The following is a 21963-nucleotide window of genomic DNA, read 5'->3' as shown; positions in this document are numbered from 1 at the left end:
TAGATACTGCGTCATTTATACTGTTAAATTTTGTCAGTGTTATGTTTGGAGTTGGTTGGCATCACCATTACCCTGAGGTAGGAACTAATTGGAGTACAGTCCAGTTCCCTGTGCAAAGGGTTACTTGGACTGGAGTAGCCTGAAGTTTAGCACGGTGGGTCAACACCTATCACTTTACAACATGACGTGTGTGTGTGTGTGTACACTCACCGGCCACTTTATTAGGTACACCATGCTAGTAACGGGTTGGACCCCCTTTTGCCTTCAGAACTGCCTCAATTCTTCGTGGCATAGATTCAACAAGGTGCTGGAAGCATTCCTCAGAGATTTTGGTCCATATTGACATGATGGCATCACACAGTTGCCGCAGATTTGTCGGCTGCACATCCATGATGCGTATCTCCTGTTCCACCACATCCCAAAGATGCTCTATTGGATTGAGATCTGGTGACTGTGGAGGCCATTTGAGTACAGTGAACTCATTGTCATGTTCAAGAAACCAGTCTGAGATGATTCCAGCTTTATGACATGGCGCATTATCCTGCTGAAAGTAGCCATCAGATGTTGGGTACATTGTGGTCATAAAGGGATGGACATGGTCAGCAACAATACTCAGGTAGGCTGTGGCATTGCAACGAAGCTCAATTGGTACCAAGGGGCCCAAAGAGTGCCAAGAAAATATTCCCCACACCATGACACCACCACCACAACCAGCCTGAACCGTTGATACAAGGCAGGATGGATCCATGCTTTCATGTTGTTGACGCCAAATTCTGACCCTACCATCCGAATGTCGCAGCAGAAACCGAGACTCATCAGACCAGGCAACATTTTTCCAATCTTCTACTGTCCAATTTCGATGAGCGTGTGCAAATTGTAGCCTCAGTTTCCTGTTCTTAGCTGAAAGGAGTGGCACCCGGTGTGGTCTTCTGCTGCTGTAGCCCATCTGCCTCAAAGTTCGACGTACTGTGCGTTCAGAGATGCTCTTCTGGGTTGTAACGGGTGGCGATTTGAGTCACTGTTGCCTTTCTATCAGCTCGAACCAGTCTGCCCATTCTCCTCTGACCTCTGGCATCAACAAGGCATTTCCGCCCACATAACTGCCGCTCACTGGATGTTTTTTCTTTTTCGGACCATTCTCTGTAAACCCTAGAGATGGTTGTGCGTGAAAATCCCAGTAGATCAGCAGTTTCTGAAATACTCAGACCAGCCCTTCTGGCACCAACAACCATGCCACGTTCAAAGGCACTCAAATCACCTTTCTTCCCCATACTGATGCTCGGTTTGAACTGCAGGAGATTGTCTTGACCATGTCTACATGCCTAAATGCACGCCATGTGATTGGCTGATTAGAAATTAAGTGTTAACGAGCAGTTTAACAGGTGTACCTAATAAAGTGGCTGGTGAGTGTATATATATATATATATATATATATATATAATATTTAATAGAGGAATGGTGGAGGGTGAAGTGAAACAGTCAATTTTAAGTTAATAATAGATGTTCAGCAGCAATCATCATTTCCTTTAAAGTAAATCTTCCACATAGGTGCAGTTCTTTTAAACCAAGCACACTTATATGTTGATGTGTGCATACTGAAGCAGGATCTGTCTTTCTATTTTGGTTCTAATAGCTTAGTTTTGGGGGAAAAATTTATGTAAATGAGCCTCAGGGGCTCCTGGCTCACAGAAGCCCCTTCTAGGTCTGTTGTCTGCTAATTGTTCACACCTTCAGTCTGCATTTCTGCCTGTCGAATGGAGTGATGAATAATTAGCAGAAGACGGATCCAGAAGGGGCTTCTGTGACATAGCCAGGAGCCCCCGAAGCTCATTTGCAGAGCTTTAAAAAATGAAGAACTGAGCTTTTAGAAGCAAAAAGAAGAATGGATCCTGTTTCAGGAGGCATAGGCCAGCATGTAAGTGTTCTTTGATTAGACAGATTTTAGCCTCCGAAAAGGCGTGTCCTCTTTAAAAGGGGTGTATTTGCGCAATAAATAACCCGTGCACAAGAAATTTCAATATTGTGGTGCAGCAAATTAGACCAACTAAAGGGAGGTGGAAAGTGCAACAGTCTCCACTGCACCAGATTAATCATCCAGCATCAGACACAATGGGGCAGATTTACTTACCCGGCCCATTCGCGATCCAGCGGCGCGTTCTCTGCGGTTGATTCGGGTCTTCCGGCGATTCACTAAGGCAGTTCCTCCGACGTCCACCAGGTGTCGCTGCTGCGCTGAAGTCCGCCGGAGTTCACGATCCTATACTCGGTGAAGGTAAGTGCGTGTCCCGCGACCCTTTTTTTAAAAAAATGCGGCGGTTTCTCCGAATTCGTCGGGTTATCGTTCGGCCACCCCCCCCCCCCATTTCCGTCGCGTGCATGCTGGCGCCGATGCGCCACAATACGATCGCGTGCGCCAAAACCCCAGGACAATACAGGGAAAATCTGCGCAAATAGGAAATATTTGGGTAACATGTCGGAAAACCGTGAATCGGGCCCTTAGTAAATGACCCCCAGTGGGGCACATTTACTAGCAACAGTGGAAACTGCACTAAATGCAGTTTACCTATGTAGTGTGCAGGGTGCACCAGATTCAGGATTTCCGGCACACATTCTTCATGAATCTGGTGCCCCCTGCACTGCTCCGACAGAGAGCACCACTTTTTTTTTTTTTGGTGCACTTTAACATGACGAGTGCCACACACTTCTGTTGGAATTTGCATGTTAAATCTGGCGCATGATGACTTATGCAGCTGTGCCATAAAAAAAAGGTTGTGTGCGACACATTTGTGGTGCAGACACTCCTTAAATACCTGTGCAAGCAATTTGTACTAAAAAGAATGAGCACAGATCGACAGAAAACTGGCGCCAAGCCCTTAGTAAATGTGCCCCAATGACTAATCTGGAGCAGCAAAGAAATGTTTAGTTCTACTAGGCACTGGTGTAAAGACTGAAACATTAATACATCTCCTCCATTTTATCCATGTGGTAGATTTCCTTTAAACAGTAGGGGCCTTCTCATATTTATAAACATTTGTTTATACAATATTTATACAATATTGATTTGTAATTACACATTTGCAATACTTATTGAGGGAGATTTATCAATGTGTCTACGCCAGAAAACTGGAGTAATGTTCACCTGAAATGCTGTGTGCCACATTTACTGAAGGTTTTAGACCAATTTTAGGCTATTTTCTGATTCCAAAAAAGGGGTGTGTCCTTGGTAAAAGGGCTTTGTGTCTGTGGCAGAAATAACCCATGCGCCAGAAAATTCAATATTGTGGCGCAGAAAAGTAGACCTAATAATAGGAGGTGCAAAGTACAACTCGCCAGTCGTGTACTACACAAGCGTTGGACACATTGATCAGACACATTCCCTTGACAAAGCTAAAGTCCGAAATGTGCATTGATGACCATAAATTCTAAATGCTAGACGTATGACCTCTCTTGCATTGCATGTTATAACCTTTATAATTATGCTGTAGTTGTAGTAAGGGTGAGCTCTTTTAGATTGTAATTATGTAATAGCACTTGGTATCACACTTGGTTTCATCTGCATCATTCATATATAAATATATTAGTATTATTGCTTGTCATAATGGCTTTTTCTCGGTATCCGTCCTCTTGATTTTATGTAATGCGATAAGTTTTATGGGATTTAAATAAAATGTATTGTATCAAATATGTGATGCATAACTCTTTTCTTGTGTAAAAGATAATGGGTAGTTATTATAATAGGGGGAGCTTTGGGATGAACTTGTTACTAACATTGATTATTCTAGCGTAGCAGAGAACTGTATACTTCTACTCTGCACAGTATCCATCTTGTTTATCTATTGCATCCCTCATGTTAATGCAATAACATTTCTAGCTGGAACAGGAGATGCTCCAAAGTTCTCTGTGGGCAAAACAGCAAGAAATTAAACATCTTGAGGAGCGTGTGGCAATGTTAGAGCAAGAAAAGGTACAGATGCATTTAACATACAAATAATATATAAAATAAACAATTAAAGTTTTCTAATACATCCCTTCAGTAACTGATAAAATGATGAATGTGTAAAATAAACCTTCGGTGCCTGATGATTCTCTGATAATTCCAAGGAAAATAAAAAGCTTAAAGTGTAACCGTCATTCTGAGCAAAAAAAAAATAAAATACATAATTCTGCTCCAGGTGTCCCTGGGAATTATTCCTAAAAGTATTTTGACTCTCGGTCCTCATTTCGTACCTCTTTTGGCCCATAGCAACCATGGTTTCCAGCTCTCAAAAAAACTGCAATCAGCAAGATGGAGGGGCGGAGCCTGCCCCTGTCACCTCATCACAAGCGCAGGCTGCTGACCAATGACACTGTATCCATCCATCTCATATTTATCTACTTAGCCCATATCTATCTATCTATTTGTCTATGTATTTCATATCTATCTATCTATCTATCTATCTATCTATCTATCTATCTCCTAGCCATCTATGTATAATCTATCTATCTATCACTCCAGTACAGCACATGAGGGCACAGCTTGCAGACTTGGAGATTGTCTCCTGCCACTTCCTTGTGTGAGGTGATGGGGGAGGGGCTGCAGTTTCTGTCTGTGTGGATTATTTGCTTATACACAAGTGTATAAAAAGCTGAGGAGAGATAAGAGTTTAGGTGTTTGGTCACTACATTAGTGAGGGCTTCTCCCTGCACATAACTGAGTACTGGGGCGGTGAGACATGAGGTAATCAGCTGATTGGAGGGAGAGAGATGGGGGCGTGTCTCTCCCTCCATAGTCTCTGCTTCTTTCTGAAGACGGGATGAGCTTAGCAACAGCCATATGTGAGATTGCTGACATTTAGGGGAAGTCTGCAGAATACAAGAGAAAGGAGCAAGATTCAGGTAACTAATCCAATTTCGAAAGTGCTTAAAATTACCTGCCCTGCAACATATCAAAAGTTTTTTGAAATGACGGTTACCCTTTAAGTTTTAAAGCTATGTATGGTGCAACATTTTTGTTCATTTATTATATAAATAACACAAATACAGCATGTTTAATATGCAGTTTTACCCTTTATCATTGATGCCTTCTTTAGCTTAATTACTCTATCTTTAGAATATGACGTGGTTATAACGTTGGAACATTAACATATTCAAGTAATTTTGAGCTTGTTTTCTTGAGACACATTGTACCTCATGTTAGTTGAAAATGGTAAGTTATAAGTTTTGCGTTTCATTCTAAAAAATTAAGAAAATTTCTTCATTTTCAAAGTTTGAAATGTTTTGCTTTCTGGATGTATAGTCATACCACCCATATAGCTTGGGAATGTGTGCTTTATGTCTGCATGGATTTTTTTTATACGTCCTCTTGTTTTTCTAGGATGTTATAAAGCTTAGAATTTTAGGTGCGATTTTTCTCATTTTCATGAAAATTGCCATGACTCGCGCTTGAGGGACAACTCAGCTTTCAAGTGCTTTGAGAGGCCTAAATAATAGTGAAAACACATAGACCCCTCAACATATGTAAAACAACTTTTCCAAAGTCTGTGCAGCCTTTAAGTTTTTCCCAGGGTTAAAACAAAATGGAAGTGCGATTTAGAAACTGTAATTTTTTTGGAAAATATATTCAATTAGGCCAAAAATTACGCATTCACAATGGATTAAATGATGAAATGCTCTGCAAAGTTTGATAACCAATTCTGCCAAGTGTACCAATAACGCATATGTGGTGGTAACTGCTGTATGGGCACATGGCTGGATAATGTGAACATATGAGGACTTATTATATGCAGGATGATAGATAATTCATTTTGGGGGTCTTTATTAACTATATCAAGGTGGACACAAAGAAAATCATCAATTTTTGTTTCTGATTTTTAGCACATTTTTTTTGGCTGCTCACCATAACATAAACATATATTTTATCTTTATTCTCTTGTTCACTACGATTACGGTTATACCATAATAATAAAAAAGTGTGTTTACTTGTAATCCTATATTATTTGCACTTGCAAATAATTATTCATTCTGTTTTTTAGCATGCACAGACACAGGTGGAATCATTGTTGGATGAACTGACATATAGTAAAAGCAAACTGGCATATGAAAAAGGGAAGCTGCAGGTAAGATCTCTCTTTAAAGGAAACCTACCACTTGAAGTGGTAGGTGTAAGAAGGCAATACTGAGCACCAGCTCAGGGTGAGCTGGTGCCGGAGCTTATTTTTGTTGGTGTTTTAAACCACTGTATCGCGGTTTAAAACACTTTTTAAACTTTATGGCCGAAGCTGCTTCGGCGCACCATGCGCGCGGCTCTCCTTCACTTCCTATGTAGCCCCGCGCACAATGGCGCGCTTGGTGCGCCGAAGCTGCTTCGGCCATAAAGTTTAAAAATTGTTTTAAACCGCGATAAAGCGTTTTAAAACACCAACAAAAATAAGCTCCGGCACCAGCTCACCCTGAGCTGGTGCTTGGTGTTGCCTTCTTACACCTACCACTTCAAGTGGTAGGTTTCCTTTTTTATTGAGTCAAGTTATATAGTTACAGGACATGCAGTGGGATCATGAATAGACTCCTTTTCCATATATAAATATTACAATTTTTTAAAAATGTAATACAGAATACAGGAAATAGGAATTTAAAACATAGCTACAGGTCAGACCTAACAGACTTGTTACAAAATATTGTATTCTGATGGTAACCACAAGCATGCCACTGGTAGCTACAAATCATAATTGTATCTTTCCATAATGTCCACTACTAGTCAGCTCTGAATATTTGAGGTCATCTAAAAGAACATTTGTTGCCTCACTAGTTTGGTTGGTGTTCTGGCAATTGATGGCTTATTGTAATGCTTTCTGATTTCTTTTTACCACTTCTCAATACAGAGCAGAGTGGAGCAGTTACAGTCTGATTTGCAGTCTTTTGGTGATGCTCGCTCGGAGAATTCCAAACTCTGTAAAGTAAACGCTGCCTTACAGGCTAGATACACACAGGTAAGCAGTTCCACCTATTCATTTACAGTTTTACACCAATGCCTTGTGCACTTGCAGATTTGTTGCTTAATGATGGGGATGTGACTAAAAACCTAATTGACTGTAATTAATAAATATAGTTATGTGGTGTGGCTTTTCCTCTACAGCTCTACATTTGGTGTCTTGCATAGGCACAAAGTTTTGAAAAAAGGTAATGCACTGCTTCTACGGGGAAATAGCTCCTTAGTGCAACATGAGATTTCCGTTTTCCTCTATTTGTGAAATAGGAATGAGGATACAGGAGGTGTAAGAGCTGTATAATGGTACTTTATAAGTGATAAGGGAGCACCCTGCCCCAGGTTACTGATCTATAATAGAGCTGCTTAAAGGAAATCTACCACTGGGAATACACTTATTGAAGGAGATGCCATGTTTAGTTTCCTCTTGGCTGCATCATCAGTAAACTGTTTTTAATATTCCCTACAAAATGTAATTTTATTAAGATCCAAATAACCTGCAGATGCTACTCTGTGAGCTCCAGCAGCTAAGGCTACTCCACGCCCTGAGAAGCCTCTGTGTTGTTGACCAACCACGTGGCAGCAGAGATAAGGTGGCTCCCTCTGTCCATAGGCAGAAGCTCCTGGTTCCCTCCCGACTTCACAGTGACTCCCAGACAGGCCTTGTCGCCACGTTCGCAAGTGCCATGAACGCGCAAAGGGATGACTCTGCAGAGGCTACTCATGGAGTAGCCTTCTCCCATGTAGTTCCTCTTGGTAGCCCTTATTTTTCTGTCCAAGAGCTTGCAGGTATATAGGTGGTCTTTCAAAATATTTACTCAGCGGGGCTGAATACACATGCTTGCCACACTTTTTAGTTTTTTAATTTGTAAAAATTTAGATTTCACAAATGCTTAATGCTCTGTGTCGCTTTATCACATAAAATATCAATAAAATACATTCTTCCTGCTCACTGCACAAGTGCTGAGGGAGGAGGGCAGGACAATGTAACAGTCTGTAAAGCCAGATAGCAGAAGGACTATGGTATCCTAATTTTAAAAGTTGATTTTAGAAGGAAGGAAGCCAAGGATAACAAATATAAGAAGATTACCAGTCACAGTGCCTAGATCTATGAGTAAGTGTCCCTCATTTATCTTGTTGGTTTATCATTGTAACCTGAGGGGAGCCTCCAAATCACATTATTTCCTAAAAAGATTTGCAGATATCATGCATGCCACTTCTGCTTATAGCTACTTGCATATACCTTTTTTACACCGTGCAGGGTTAATAAAACAGAGGGATTAATATATTTTTTATTTTAATACACTGGAGGATATACAGAGAGATAACAGTAATTGTATGTGATCTTTTCTTCCTGATGTCACCCCCCAATCTCGGCTATCCCCTTCGACAGACACATAACACAAGCAATTAAGTTAGTTCTATGTTTTGAATCAAATTGAAAACTAAGATTTAATGGTACAAAGATGTAAATATCTAGTCTTTTTTTCTGTAAGCGAATAAAGTAAATATTACTCATTTTTGGCAGTGACCGTATTCCATGCTTGCATATTTCAGAAAGTACTTACTCCAACGTTATACGTTATGTCATTTATATCATTAATAGACTGAACACTTATTGCTTTGTAAAGACAAAGAACTTGCACTAGCGATCAAGGCCAGAGATGAAGCCATCAAAGAGAAGAAAAAGTTGAGGCAGCAGATTGACACTTTAGAAGAGATGGAGAGAAATGCTGTGAGTTACAGCTAATAATCTACATTTAGCTAATGCACCACTTCCACAGTTATTGCTGTTAACCTTCCTATTTTATACTATATAGAAAGCTGTCCTTCAGCAGCAACTGTCTATGGAGTGTGGTGAGCGGACCAGAATTTCTGAAACGTTAGAAAATGTCCTATCCTCTCATGTAAAGCTCCAGAAAGACCTAGAAAAGATGCAGACAGAGTTGGGACGAAAGGATAATGAGCTGCTAAGCTTACAAAAAGACAGGTAATGAATTAAGTGATCTATCAAAATCTGTCATATAATTGCTATATAAGGCATTTGGCTGCAGGATTATGCAGTCTTTGTAATTAGAGATGTATCATCTGTCATAGGGTCCTGATTTGGTCCAAAGTTGCACTGTTGGAAGTACTTGGTAGGTTGGAGATAGATTTCTTAGAATGTTGTTTTGTCCCAGTAATATAGTAACACACTTAAAGAGATTGTCCACTTCCATTTCCTATTATACTTTCTGTATCAATTTTCACAGTTTTGTAGCTTCTATGCTTACTGCCAGTGGATAGAAATATATTGGGGCAGGGGGCTGGCTATATACTGGGGGATATGGGCTGGCAGGCAGGTGCTGGCTATATACTATGGGGCAGGGTCCGGCAGGCTATATACCAGGGAGGCTGTGACCAATGCATTTCCCACCCTCGGCTAATACTCAAGTCACTAGGTTTTCCCAGGTTTTTGTGGTAAAATTAGGGGCCTCGGCTTAAACTTGGGTCGGCTTATAGACAAGTATTTGCTGCAAGCGGACAAGCACTTTAATGAGGTTAAAAAAAACACAGGAAAATCTTAATTCTACCACATTGATCAAAAAAATTTACAAGGTATTTTGCCATGGGTAAATCTTTCATATACAACTGAAAAGTATATTTACTTTATAACCTAAAGGTGTTTTATCTAAGACAACTGATGCCAAGTGAAGAAAGAGGACAATTACTGAACATCATATGAAAACTGAACAAATTATAAACATCAAAATGGTTTATGAATCAGTAAGTGACTAAAGCATCCTAAAACACATGGCTTATTAGAGCGATGCACGTTCAGTATATTGTAGAAAGGAGACATTGATCGATCCTAAGGTATCTGTTGATGTGACATGAACTTTTATCTACAATAAAGAAGAAGCCTTGTTCATACCTTTGCATCTGCTGAGTGCTGGATACCTTGCTGTCCTCTTAATAAACTTAATACATGTTTTCTCCACCAGATGGCAAAGTAAATGACCCTCACTGTGTTCAGCCAATACTGATCTAATCTGTATGGCCAGTGTTAGCAGCTCCATTTGTATTCCTTCTCTATGTAGGACACAGCGCTTGAAGTGTGTGGAGAAGCTGAAGGCTGAACTTCAAGAATGCAACAGAAAGCTACATTCTTCACAGTGTCAACTACGTGGAGAGGTAACATGAAGTAGAAGTCTTTTTCTATGAATACTTTCCTAAAAAAGATAGCCAATTTCTTCTATTACTTTATAATCAGATAGAACCACTACAGAAGTTGGCTGAAGTTGCACGAGAGGATAACCAAAAGCTTTCACATGCATTGGACATGGCCTTACAGAGAAACTCTGCGTTGCAGAATCAAGTCAATGAACTAGAACAGCACAAAGAATTGCAGGAGAAACAGTTGTGCCTGAACCAGTAATAACATTATAATCCAAAATAAGAATTATAAAGATCTACATACATGAAAAGTTCTTCAAGATGCTGTCTGTATTCTTTATGTATAGGACAAAAGCTGAGGAAGATTACAGATTAAAGGAAAAGCTATTTGAGGAGCAACTTGCATCCCTAAAGAAACAGCAGCAGATAGAGAAAAGGGAAGCAAAGAAAGCAGTAAGAAAAGAAGTTACAGAGGTATTATTTGTGTGTGTGTTTTATTTCACATAATAGCATGCTTCTTCTGCTTGATGTTTCTTCTAAAATTTAGATATTGATCGGATATTATAGGATCCTTTGCTCCATTGGCCAGAACGACACTGCACTCTCTTGGTTTTCTTCCTATCTCTCTGACCGCACTTCCAATGTCTCCTTTTCTGTATCTTTCTCTTCTCATCTTCCTCTCAGTGTCGGGGTTCCTCAGGGCTCAGTCCTAGGTCCTCTTCTCCTTCTTTACTGCCCCACTGGACAAACCATCAGCAAATTTCATTTCCAGTATCATCTCTATGCTGATGACACCCAGATATATACTTCAGCATGTAACATCACCACTGCCTTACTTCACTAGTGACTGTCTCTCTGCCGTCTCTAACATCATGTCCTCTCTCTTCTTGAAACTTAATGTTTCTAAGACTGAACTTCTTGTCTTTCCACCATCTACTAACCGACCCAACCCTGATCTCTCCATTTCTGTCAGTGATATTACCATAACCCCGAGGCAGCAGGCCCGCTGTCTCTGGGTTGTGCTGGACTTCAACTCTTTTCACTAACCCATCCTCTGTATTTCTCCAATCTATTATGCGGTAAAAAAAATAAAAAAAATACCAAGCTCCGGCTTCTCTGCAGTCCCACTGACCCTGGATTCTGTATATAAGATGGTGACTGGTTCAAGTAGCAGCATTTTTATTTATTACATTTTTTAAAATCTGGGTGGGGCCCATTATACAAACTCTTATACATCTTGTGTCCTCTTCAAAGACTGTAAGCTCTTGCTTCTATTGTTCCATATGACCATGTTTCCACTAGTGCTATGGAATATGATGGCACTAAAAAGGCGACCCCTAGTTACAAACTGACCTCTGGATGTTGATAATTCACTGTACTTTAGCCCTAGGCTACAATGATCAGCTATAACAGTTATCAAAAGTGTCTGTAATGAAGCTTTATTGTCAATCCTGGTTTTGATGACAATCCAACTTTTTTAAAATCCAATTGTCACAGAGACCAAAAAATATTTGCCTTGGGTTACAATTATAAAATATACAGTTCCTACTTGCATACAAATTCAACTTAAAGGGAACCTACCACCACGATTCTACCTATAAAGGTAGATCGGGTGGTAGGTGGATGTAAGGGACGTGAGGATAGCTCTTTTTAGAGCTAATCCTCACGTCCCTGCTAACTTTTGGGAAACTTTATTGAACTAATATGTAAATTTAGTTATGCGGCTACTGGGGCGTGGAGTAGCCGGGCACGAGGCTACACGGCATGCCTCCCTCCCCTGCTATAAAATCTTTATAGCAGGGGAGGGAGGCATGCAGCAGAGCAGACAGTGTCTGTCATATCTGACATATAGTATATCTGACAGTATGTGTTATGAGAGTGTCATTGTGTGTTAAATGCATCTCATGGATCTCTCATCTGAATCATCTATTTTTCTATGTGTCATATTCTAGTGAATGTTCAAAAGCTGAATGAAAGTGTATATAAACCCTATACCCTGATTATCTAAACCCATTGTCAGCACACAGCATCTCATAGTACAGAGTGATCATGAAGTGTCTGCTTAGAGAGTAATAATAATCACTGAGTAATAGGAGCTAATACAGCAATGAGTAAAATTGTAAAGTATAGGGGTTAAAAATGTATCTTTATTGTGTAAACATCACAAGGTGGTTATAATTAGAGAACTTTCTTTAGGTAGATAAATACAGAAAATTCTGGTAAAAATACACTCTAGTCTGATTATGATATGCCAATGTAGATAAAAGCAGAAAGACTATGAGGCTGGCAACCATCAGAGGTCGGCAGAAGTGATCTAACCTTTGCTTTTATTGTATTTTATATCATACAGCTGAAGAAGGCATTAGACTCTGTTACCACAAAAGCGACGGAGCTCTCCCGGATAAACAGAGAGCTTGAGAACGAGACTTTACACCAAAAAGACCTTATACACAGTTTGCAAACACAGGTTCAGTCATTCAATGAGAACAAAAGAACTGCAAAGCAAAATGAAAGAACACAAGTGAGTCATATGTCTCTGTAATATATGTCTAGGAAAAATATAACTCTAAAGGCAGCGAGCAGAAGAGCTGTAGAAAAGAATCCACTGCATCCTTTTACGTTCTTTCCTGGCTGTCATACACTATTCATAATGGTCTTATTAACAGACTCCTCTGATCCACTATGCCTTACATCAAGCATGCCCTGCATTGCAGATATCTTGGCCTGATATGAACTCAGTTTCCACCATCATTACATAACTCATAGCACTTTCTTTGTTTTTTTTGTTTTTTTTAACTACAAGGTTTTATCTGTCATCCAAATTCATACATTGTGTTAGGGTTACTAGAGATTGTTACCTCTACCTACTAGCATTGGTAGACAGTGCCAACCATGGTTGTTTGGGAAGTATGAACGGCCCACGACTTGTACTGTGCATGGGGCCATTTTTAATTTCTCTCTCCGTGACACCACAATGGATTTGCTTCCAGGTTTCCAAGATTGCAACTGATATTTGTGGCGTATAGGTCCCAGCAGTGGGATATCCTGTTAACAGCATAAAGTTATGTCATCTAGACCCTGACTCTCTGTTGACCTTGCAATGTTCTTTAAGTCTGGCAGTGTAATTCCCTTAACATATCCCCTACCACCTTACCTTTGGTTGTAATCAAAAAGGAAGGAACAGATGAATGGCGATATGACAGCTAAATAAGAATTCATACTTCTCGTACATTTTTTTACACTCCAGCCAACATTAAAAGCATTAGAACTTTTGTCATCATGAACTGCATCAGAAATTTTTCCTGGGGATGGAAACACAAATTCCTTACACGGCTACTACCACTGATTTGACAAGCAGTCACAGTGATAAAAATGACAGTCCAGCCTCCCTGACTTAGTGGCTGACACTTATCAGGAATTGTATGCCAGTTTTTTTGGTGTACAAGCCCCAACATCATCACAATTATTATTTGCAAACCCTTGGTAATTGTGATTATTGCCACATCCACAGTAAGGGTGATAGCACATGTCACGTTCTTGGACCGTTTTAAAGTACGCTTTTTCAGTCCGTTTTTAAAATGCATGCGTTTTTGAATGTTTACCATGCGTTTGGCTGCTATGAACCTGTATATTTTCATTTCTAGAAGTGTAGCTGTGAAACAGATTAAAACCAGGCAAACACATGGTAAACATTCAAAAACGCATCTGTTTAAAAACAGTCCGAGAACGCAACGTGTGGCAGCACCCTAAGAGGGGCATCTTGAGGTGGAATGGGGCAGTGTTGGGGCATTACTTCACTGCACCTGTGCACTTGCTATAGCCTGTGAACGTTAACCCTTGAGGGTATACTTTAGGATCTCTAAGCCCCCTTGTGGGCTTCCATCTTGCACATGATATATTCCCTCCAATGGGTCTTATCCTTTCCTCTAGGTTCTACTATGGGTGGTGGCACACGTGGCATTTTGAACCCGTTTTTAGTCCATTTTTAAGCAGTCTGTTAAAGAACACATCCGTTTTTAAAAACGCTTCCGTTTTATCATTTTTTTTGTCAGTTTTTCCCAATTATAATTGGGGAAAAACGGACAAAAACGTAAAAAATTTATGCCTTTTTAAAATGCATGCGTTTTTAAGGGACTGCTTGAAAACAGTCTAAAAACTGTTTCAAAACGCCACGTGTGCCACCGGCCCAAGTAAGATAATTACAATTCCCTTTCAGCAGGCAAAGTAGTAAGCACATTATAAAAAGAAGCCTGGAGTGTGATAAATAATTGTGTAGGTGGAGCAGTGTAAATCTAAAAAAATGGTTGTATAGTTGGATTCTCCATTTTTTAACTGGAAGATGTGTTTGACTTTAAAGGATCTGGAAGCAGAGCTGATACATATGAAGAAAATAAAGGAGTCTTATGAGAAGAACAATAATGAACAGGTGAGGGTGTGCAATGACTACTTAACCCCTTAATGCTGCTGGCCTTTTTCGTTTTTCGTTTTCCATTTTTGCTCCCCATTCTCAAAAATCCACAGCTTTTTTATTTTTCCATGTACAGAGCTGTATAAGAGCTTGTCCTTCCTAGGGACTGTATTTAATATTCCATGCCGTGCACTGGAAAGCTGGAAAAAAATGACAACTCAGATTTATTCTTTGGTTCAGTACGATCACGGCGACATGGCCCAGACTCAGCCTGTGAGCCCTCTTCATACTCCCCCTCCCGCATTAGGATGTTCAGGAGCGTCCAAATGCGGTAAGGAGTTAAGGGGAAAACAGCCATTTTATGCAGATGTGTATGTTCCTATTTTCTCTACAGTATAAACGCATTCAAGAGTTTATAAATGAAGTCGATATCATGCGTAAAGAGATTAATGAAGCCACATCACAGAAAGGTAAAGAATCTAACCTACAGAAACAGTTAAAGGAGGAAGTAACATCCAGAAAAAAGCTGGAACAAAGGTGTAAGGTAAGAAAATAAAGCATTCTTTAGAACGCTAAGGCTTTTTAAAAATGTCTGTATGTATCGTGAGATCCAAACCATCTTCGGCCAACGCCCTTTATATTCAGTTGTATAAATCTTTCCTACTGTTTACATGATTTTCTTTATTCTTCTTAGGAACTGGAATGCACAGTTCAGAAGCTAAAACAATTGAAGTTAGACCCAGAGATGAGAGATGTTAGTGAACAATCTGAACAAGTAAGACCGTTATGACTTGTATTATCTTGCTTATTTTATATATCTGTTATTTGCTACAAAGAAAAATTATATAAAAAAAATTTAAAGAACAGTTAAGATTGAGATTACCCCTACTCCTGTCTTAAACATGCTACGCCATCAGCTGCATTTTTAAAGAGGACCTGGCATTTGAATTAATCCACCCAAAATAAATACTTCATAAAAAACTATGATTAAAAAACATTTACCTAAATGGTTCCGTTCCATAGCTGCAATGTTAAAAACCGTTTGTAAAGTTATATGCAACTCACCTGAGGTGAGTCCAATGATATAAATGGAGTCCTGCATATTAAATTTTACTTGCATTATCCTGCTTCCTTGTCCATGATTGACAGGTCTCACTGCTAGGACATGCTGCTGTATGGAACTAGTACTTTGGGACTGTGTGCCAATATTCAACTAGAGACATATACAGCTCTGTTTACTTATTATCAGTGGTGGAAACACCTGTGTCCAATGTTTTACACAGTGCCTTGCTGGAAAGTTGAAAGTTCTGTACCATCATTGAGCACTACATGTGACTAGGGTGATGTCATATAAGGCCCTTTACCCAATAACACTTGCTTTACCCAGCATCGTTCACATCTACCTTATGTTTGTATTTGATCACATGAAACCACGGTGTCCCTCCATGGACTTCTAGTTCTCCCTATGCTTCCATGGAGGCATGCTGTGAATTTATGTGATTAGATACATGCATTAGATGTAAATGTTACTGGCTAAGGGACCTTAGATGACATCACCCTGGTCACATGACATGATGTGCTGAATGGCATGGGAAGGATTAGATGGGATAGACGGGCCGAGCAGGACATGCCCTCTCTGATGCCAGGTAAGATAACCTAAGGTTGATTTTATGGGGATGTGAGGGAAATGATTTTTAGCTAAAAGAAGTGTGGCATTTAGTCAATAGGGCTCTAAGGGAACATGTTACTAGCTGTATTTCTGAAAAATGTGGTGACAGGTTCCCTTTAAATGAGAGAAATCCTATTTCAATCTGCATAGCTGTAGGGTGGACTGCCACTTTAAATCAGTATCCCTATTGTTTGTGTTTGTACTCCAGTGTGTGAACATTTTTGGGTTCCAGAAGGATGACACTTGCGTACTGGTAATTTGATTTCACCTTAGCCACCGCAGCGCCAAAACTTCAGAGTATCCCCCGCCACCAGGGACAGGAAAGAAGTCTTTAAAGAGCCCTTCCTCTCCACTTTCATTAGTTACATTTAGAGAACCTTATCAGATGGAAACAAAATATTTATTGATCACACAAGATAACACTACCTTAAGTGCCAATAATTCATACAAAAAACAAAATGTGGAAAAACCTAATAGAGCGGGCATAGAAACTTGTCATCCTTCCCCTCATAGTAGGCTGCAATCTGATCTATCTGCCAATGGTCACTATACTGGCCGCTGTCCCTTTATTGACTTCCTGGAAATAAGAGATGATCGGATGCCCCGAAGTCTGAGGTTCTTTGCAAATACACCAAAACGCATATTCGGACATCCAACATATGGAACACTTTTTCCTTTTCAGTAGCGGTAAGGGACAAAAAGATGGAAGACTGGCTTGCTGACTAAGTAGAAACTACCTTGGGAAGTAAGGAAGGCTGATGTTTCAAAACTATATCAAAATTGAAAATGTAAGGGGTTTTACAGCAAAAGGCTTGAATCCCACCCTCCTGAAAGTAATAATGGCCAGCTGAGAGTTCAGTGTAACAAGACTACAATTCTGGGTGGGTGGGTCCTTGTTGTTAAAGTAGTAGTGCTGAGGGCACTCATCACAGAGGGTGAGGGATGAGACCTTTCCCCAATGCAAGCAGGGACAGAATTAGTGGCCATTTAAGTAACATTTATCTCTGGCAAAGTTCCTTAATAAACAGTTACAATTATGTATAATTTTATCACTGAAAGGAATTTCTGTGAAAAAAACTTTTAACAAAAAAATGCTAATTGTAATTGTAATATTACTCTTTAATCATTCATAGATCACAGTTAGTCTACAGGAAGCCCACAGTTGGTTAAGGTCCAATTTTGATGAGTTGCAATTACAAATTCTGAGGAACAGACAAGAGATCATGAAAGAGGTGAGTAATATTGATGTTGCTCTCACACGTTACAGTCCATTGGAATGGGGAGGGCTTGTCCTCGTTTCATATGCATTTCCACTGAAACGTATGCTAGACAGGGCTGCCATCATGGGGGTTCTAGTGGGACTGTGTTCAGGGCCCCTCCCCCATTTTGCAACCAAAAGGGGGGCTCAAGGAGCTCACACAGTACCCACAAAAACACCTTGGTGACTCTGTCTCTTAATTGGCCGCACTGCACTTCCGCAGTTCTTATGGAGCTTCCGATTCCCCACCACCACCAGCACAGTTAAAAAAAAATATGGAGGGGGGACTGGAGGGGTGGGAGCTGTCTGTGGACTGGGGGGCTGTCTGTCGAATGGAAGGGGAGGGGCGGCTGCTGTCTGTGGACCAGGGGGGTCTAGCTATGGATTAAAGGGGACCGTCTGTGGACTGGTGGTAGTTTGCGGACTGGGGGGGGGGGGGCTGTTGGTGGACTCTAGGGGGGCTGATTGTGGACTGGAGGAGAGCTGTCTGTGGACTGGGGCGGTTATGTACTGGGAATATGTGTATACTGAGTAGGCTCATGCATGGGCTATCTATGTACTTAGTATATAGATAGCTCCTGCATGTATCCACTGAGGGGACACGTGCAGTACAGTAGGGTCCTGTCAAAATACTCTAGGTTGTCATGGCTTAAAAATGTTTTGGTCAAAAAAATAAAATGTGTATACAATGTTATGTATCAATGTGGGAATGGATGCTGGTGGGGGCACAAAAATCTTCCAGTCAGGTTTCCAAAATCCCTAGTGGTTACCTTGGCTATCGACAACTTGGCACCACATGTTTTGCATATAAACAATGGAAAATGATGGTGCTCATTACTGATTGTGATTGGTATAAGTTCCTCCCCATTCCTATTGAATTACGTTTCTAAAAGCAATTAAACTGGAACAGGTGCCTATATGAGTAAGTATGAGGGAGGTTCATAATGATGTACACAATATAACTGTTTATTGCTTAGCCATTTATGATCTAAAATTTCTCATGCAGACAACTGTTTATAATATTGCCACAAGATCGTGGCCCAGCCATGTGTCTTATGACATGAAACTTTGAGTCATCATATCAATAATTGGGACAAAACCTGTCCCAATTCAGATGCTGAAGTGCAGCATTATTATAGTTACTGGCATGAGACACCTAGTTCAACACATTATTATATAGAAGATGCTATTCTGTCAAACGGGTACCGGGTCGCGCAGCAGTTCTGAAAGGACTTAGGGCCACAAATGGACATCAACCTATTATCCATGACAGGTTCACATTGATGTACTTCTATTTTCTGGGATATTCAGTAGTGCACAGAAAATTTTTGGATTTTCCTCAGGATGTCATCAGGTCAGCATGACTCTTCTACAACCCCTATGACTCCTTACAGGTCATTTGAATATTGTTCAAATCCCTTTTTCAGCATACCGCTGAATCTACCAGACCATAGAAGATATCATTGCAAAACTATTTCTGTTCTGGATAAAAGGTCGGTACCAGTTTGTAGGCCTAAATACCCTCCAAGTATATTTTCTGGTATAGTATCCTCATTGTACTTTATTTTTTACCCGTAGGGTGTGAATATGAAAATGTCACCACACTTTCCTCCATCTGCCTTGGAACACTGGGAAACTAAGCAGAAGCTTCAGCTGATTTCCAGAGATTTGCTGGAAGTTATGAAAGAGAATCTATGATCAATGTTGCTAAAAGTGTTTAATAATTATTTATATGCAATTAAAATATACCTTTTCTTTTCATTATGGGTATGGTTTATTTTTAATTCTGAAGAATTAAAAAATCTTCAAAAATTCTTCAAAAATGGCATTACATACCCAGTTCTTGATTCTATTGTGCACTGGAGTAATGTACACATACTGAAAATTAGAGAACAATGTACGATCACTTTTTGATGTACCATTTATTTACTCGAATATAAGCCGACCCAAGTACTCAAGTATATAAACCTAAGGTGGGAAATGCATTGGTCACAGCCTCCACTCAGTATATAGCTCGCTAGCCCCCTGTCCCCCAGAATAAAGCCTGCCAGCCTTCTGTCACCCATTTTATAGCCAGCCAGTCCCCAGTATTTAGTCGGCCTCTTGCCCCCAGTATATAGCCAGCCTGCTGCTGCCGCCACCCAGTATATAGCCAACCTGCTACTGCCCCCCCAGTATATATCCAACCTGCTGCTGCCCCCCCCCCAGGTTATAGCCAAGCTGCTGCTGCCTCCCAGTATATAGCCAGCCTGCTGCTGCCCCCCTAGTATATAGCCTTCTCTTGCTTCCTGCCAGCAGAAGGTCCTTGTGCAGGTTCGCGGCATGCACACTGACCTCAGTTGTTTACTGATATTACAGTGTACGTTGCCATTACACAGGGCCTGTCACTCCGGTTGCGCACACACACTATGATGTCAGCAAGCGGCTGACCTGCACAAGGACATGCCTCCAGCCGCCGACAGGGAGCAAAAAGAAGACCTACAGGAGGAGTCGGAAAGCTGAGTATTTATTTCATTTTTTTTACTCGAGTATAAGCCAAGGTTCCTGTGCTGAAAAACACCGCTTATACTCGAGTATATACGGTAAAAGACATGGATCATTATTTGAAAGGGGTTTTTTTTTATGTACACTATGCAGCTAGAACAGTGTTTTATAAACTAACCAAAGTATATTAGCATTAAACCTTTATTTTCTTTCTAGTTTCTATGAACTGCTTTACCTATTTTGTGACTGGGGGTGTTGTCCTGCATGAAAATTGCTCGATGATTGTGTTGAATGCAAGGAAGAAACCATGTCTTGTTGAAGAAGGTTCTGATACACACATGCATTCACTGTGCCATGAGAGGTCCAACTCCTGATGCATAAAACATTTACTAAACTATGACACTTCCTCCTTCACCTTTCACAGACTTCTTTACACGCTTTGGGTTCTGTCTTTCCCCAGTTTGCAGACAAACATAATGTTTGCTATCACACCCAAATACATGAAACTTGCTTTTATCACTACAATAATAATAATAATAACCTTTATTTATATAGCGCCATCAAATTCCGTAGAGCTTTAGAAATTAACCGTGAACCACTTTTCCTCAGCATGCTCCTCAGCAAAGATGAATCTAGTCTTTTGATTCTTTCTGCTAATGAGAGGTTTGGTCACTGCAGAGCGTGCTTTTAGTCCAAATGGTCATAAACATTGCGACAAGACAGATCCTTAACCTGTTCAGTGCAGAACTGGCGTGCAATTCCAGCTGCGGAATTCTCTGCATTATCCTGTCCTCTCTTGCATTTGTCTTTAAAGGGCGTCCAGCCTTCTTGAAGGACTTGAATGAGTTATGTTATAAAGATGCAATATTCTGCCATGTGAGCGGACGTGACGTCATGCCGCTCTCTCTCTCCTGGAGCCGCGGCTGACACGAGAATGTTTGGGGAAGCAGAACACTACTTGCCCGACTCAGCTGCAAGGAGTGGAGAAACACTGAGATTCACCCTGCAGATCCACGGAGGCCGTGGAGACTGAGCAGCCAGCGTTTGGAATCAGCAGTAGCTTACCGGTGACGAGTGCCAGAAGGTCCGTGGATGGGGAGACGTTTCAAGCCTGCACTACAGAGTGGAGGAAGTTCTCAGCGTCCGACTCTGGAGGCCGGAAGGTCTTTCCTGACTGTGGTGTGGAGGAGCGTCCTTCGTTTGGACCGTGGATAAAGAGCGGAGAAAGTCCTGGAGGAGGCTACGACTGAGGGGATATCAAAGTGATGGCAGCTCTGAATCCTCGACTAAGGAGAGATAAGTGTGCTGAAATAGCATTTTCCTGCTGACCTTTGCCTCTTGGTTGCTATTATTCTTGTGATGCCGACATGTACAGTGTTGACTTATAACACAAGTGTATTGACCTCTTCCTAAACGCATAGTAAGGGGAGGTATTGTTATCCTTTTTGGGAACTTTGATCCCCTTCATATCTCGTGACTTTGTCTTTTCAAGCTGCTGCTGACGTGATATACGATTTATGGGACGTCTCGAACAGTCTAACTTGAAAAAAGCCGGACTGCTGCTTGTTCAGGGACAGAACAGTGACTTATATTCACTGGACTAAACTAAATGATTTTGGATTAATAATAAGCAAGCTGTGGGTGACTTTCTACCAGGCGACTTATCAATTAAATCTGTATAGAGTACATAAGACGTGACTTGCTGTAGTGGGTGGCTATTATGACTAAGGCAAATATGAAAAAAGCTAAGGGGCCAGTGTGGTCACTCCTAATCCATCTCCTACTAAAACCCCTAAGAACACAAATAAATATGATAAATTACGTGAAACGGCAGCAGCTAAGCTCGATAAATATGCTCTGTCCCCTAAAATTAATAAAAATCTGGGTGACCTAGTAAGGAAAAATAATGCCAATCAGAACACTGTGCAGGAAGATGAAATAGAATCAGTGGCAGAGCATTGGCAGAATTTAAAAGGGGGGGGAGAAAAGTAGTAAAAAGCGTCAAACGGATAGGGAACAAAATGATG

General features: G+C 40.6%; 1 protein-coding gene across 4 annotated transcripts in view; it reads left to right on the top strand.

Moving 5' to 3' along the window:
- Nucleotides 1–19213, top strand: part of CCDC150 (coiled-coil domain containing 150) — a 44990-nt gene extending 25777 nt beyond the window's left edge. For 3 of the 4 annotated variants that reach the window (XM_072142396.1, XM_072142394.1, XM_072142392.1), the window contains 14 exons: nt 3872–3964; nt 6012–6095; nt 6858–6965; nt 8568–8696; nt 8782–8951; nt 10042–10135; nt 10215–10375; nt 10465–10591; nt 12468–12638; nt 14475–14543; nt 14920–15069; nt 15220–15300; nt 17328–17426; nt 19031–19213. In XM_072142396.1, the coding sequence (XP_071998497.1) occupies nt 3872–3964; nt 6012–6095; nt 6858–6965; nt 8568–8696; nt 8782–8951; nt 10042–10135; nt 10215–10375; nt 10465–10591; nt 12468–12638; nt 14475–14543; nt 14920–15069; nt 15220–15300; nt 17328–17426; nt 19031–19150 (1656 nt within the window). In that variant the 3' untranslated portion in view covers nt 19151–19213. Of the gene's footprint in view, nt 1–3871; nt 3965–6011; nt 6096–6857; nt 6966–8567; nt 8697–8781; nt 8952–10041; nt 10136–10214; nt 10376–10464; nt 10592–12467; nt 12639–14474; nt 14544–14919; nt 15070–15219; nt 15301–17327; nt 17427–18879; nt 18946–19030 lie in introns of all 4 variants that reach the window. The other variant, XM_072142395.1, reaches the window with a different exon arrangement.
- Nucleotides 19214–21963: the final 2750 nt, after the last annotated feature.

The sequence above is a fragment of the Engystomops pustulosus genome, chromosome 3, assembly GCF_040894005.1.
Source record: "Engystomops pustulosus chromosome 3, aEngPut4.maternal, whole genome shotgun sequence".
Lineage (NCBI taxonomy): Eukaryota > Metazoa > Chordata > Amphibia > Anura > Leptodactylidae > Engystomops > Engystomops pustulosus.
Note: the sequence above shows the minus strand (reverse complement) of the source record. Positions and strands in the feature narration are given on the sequence as shown.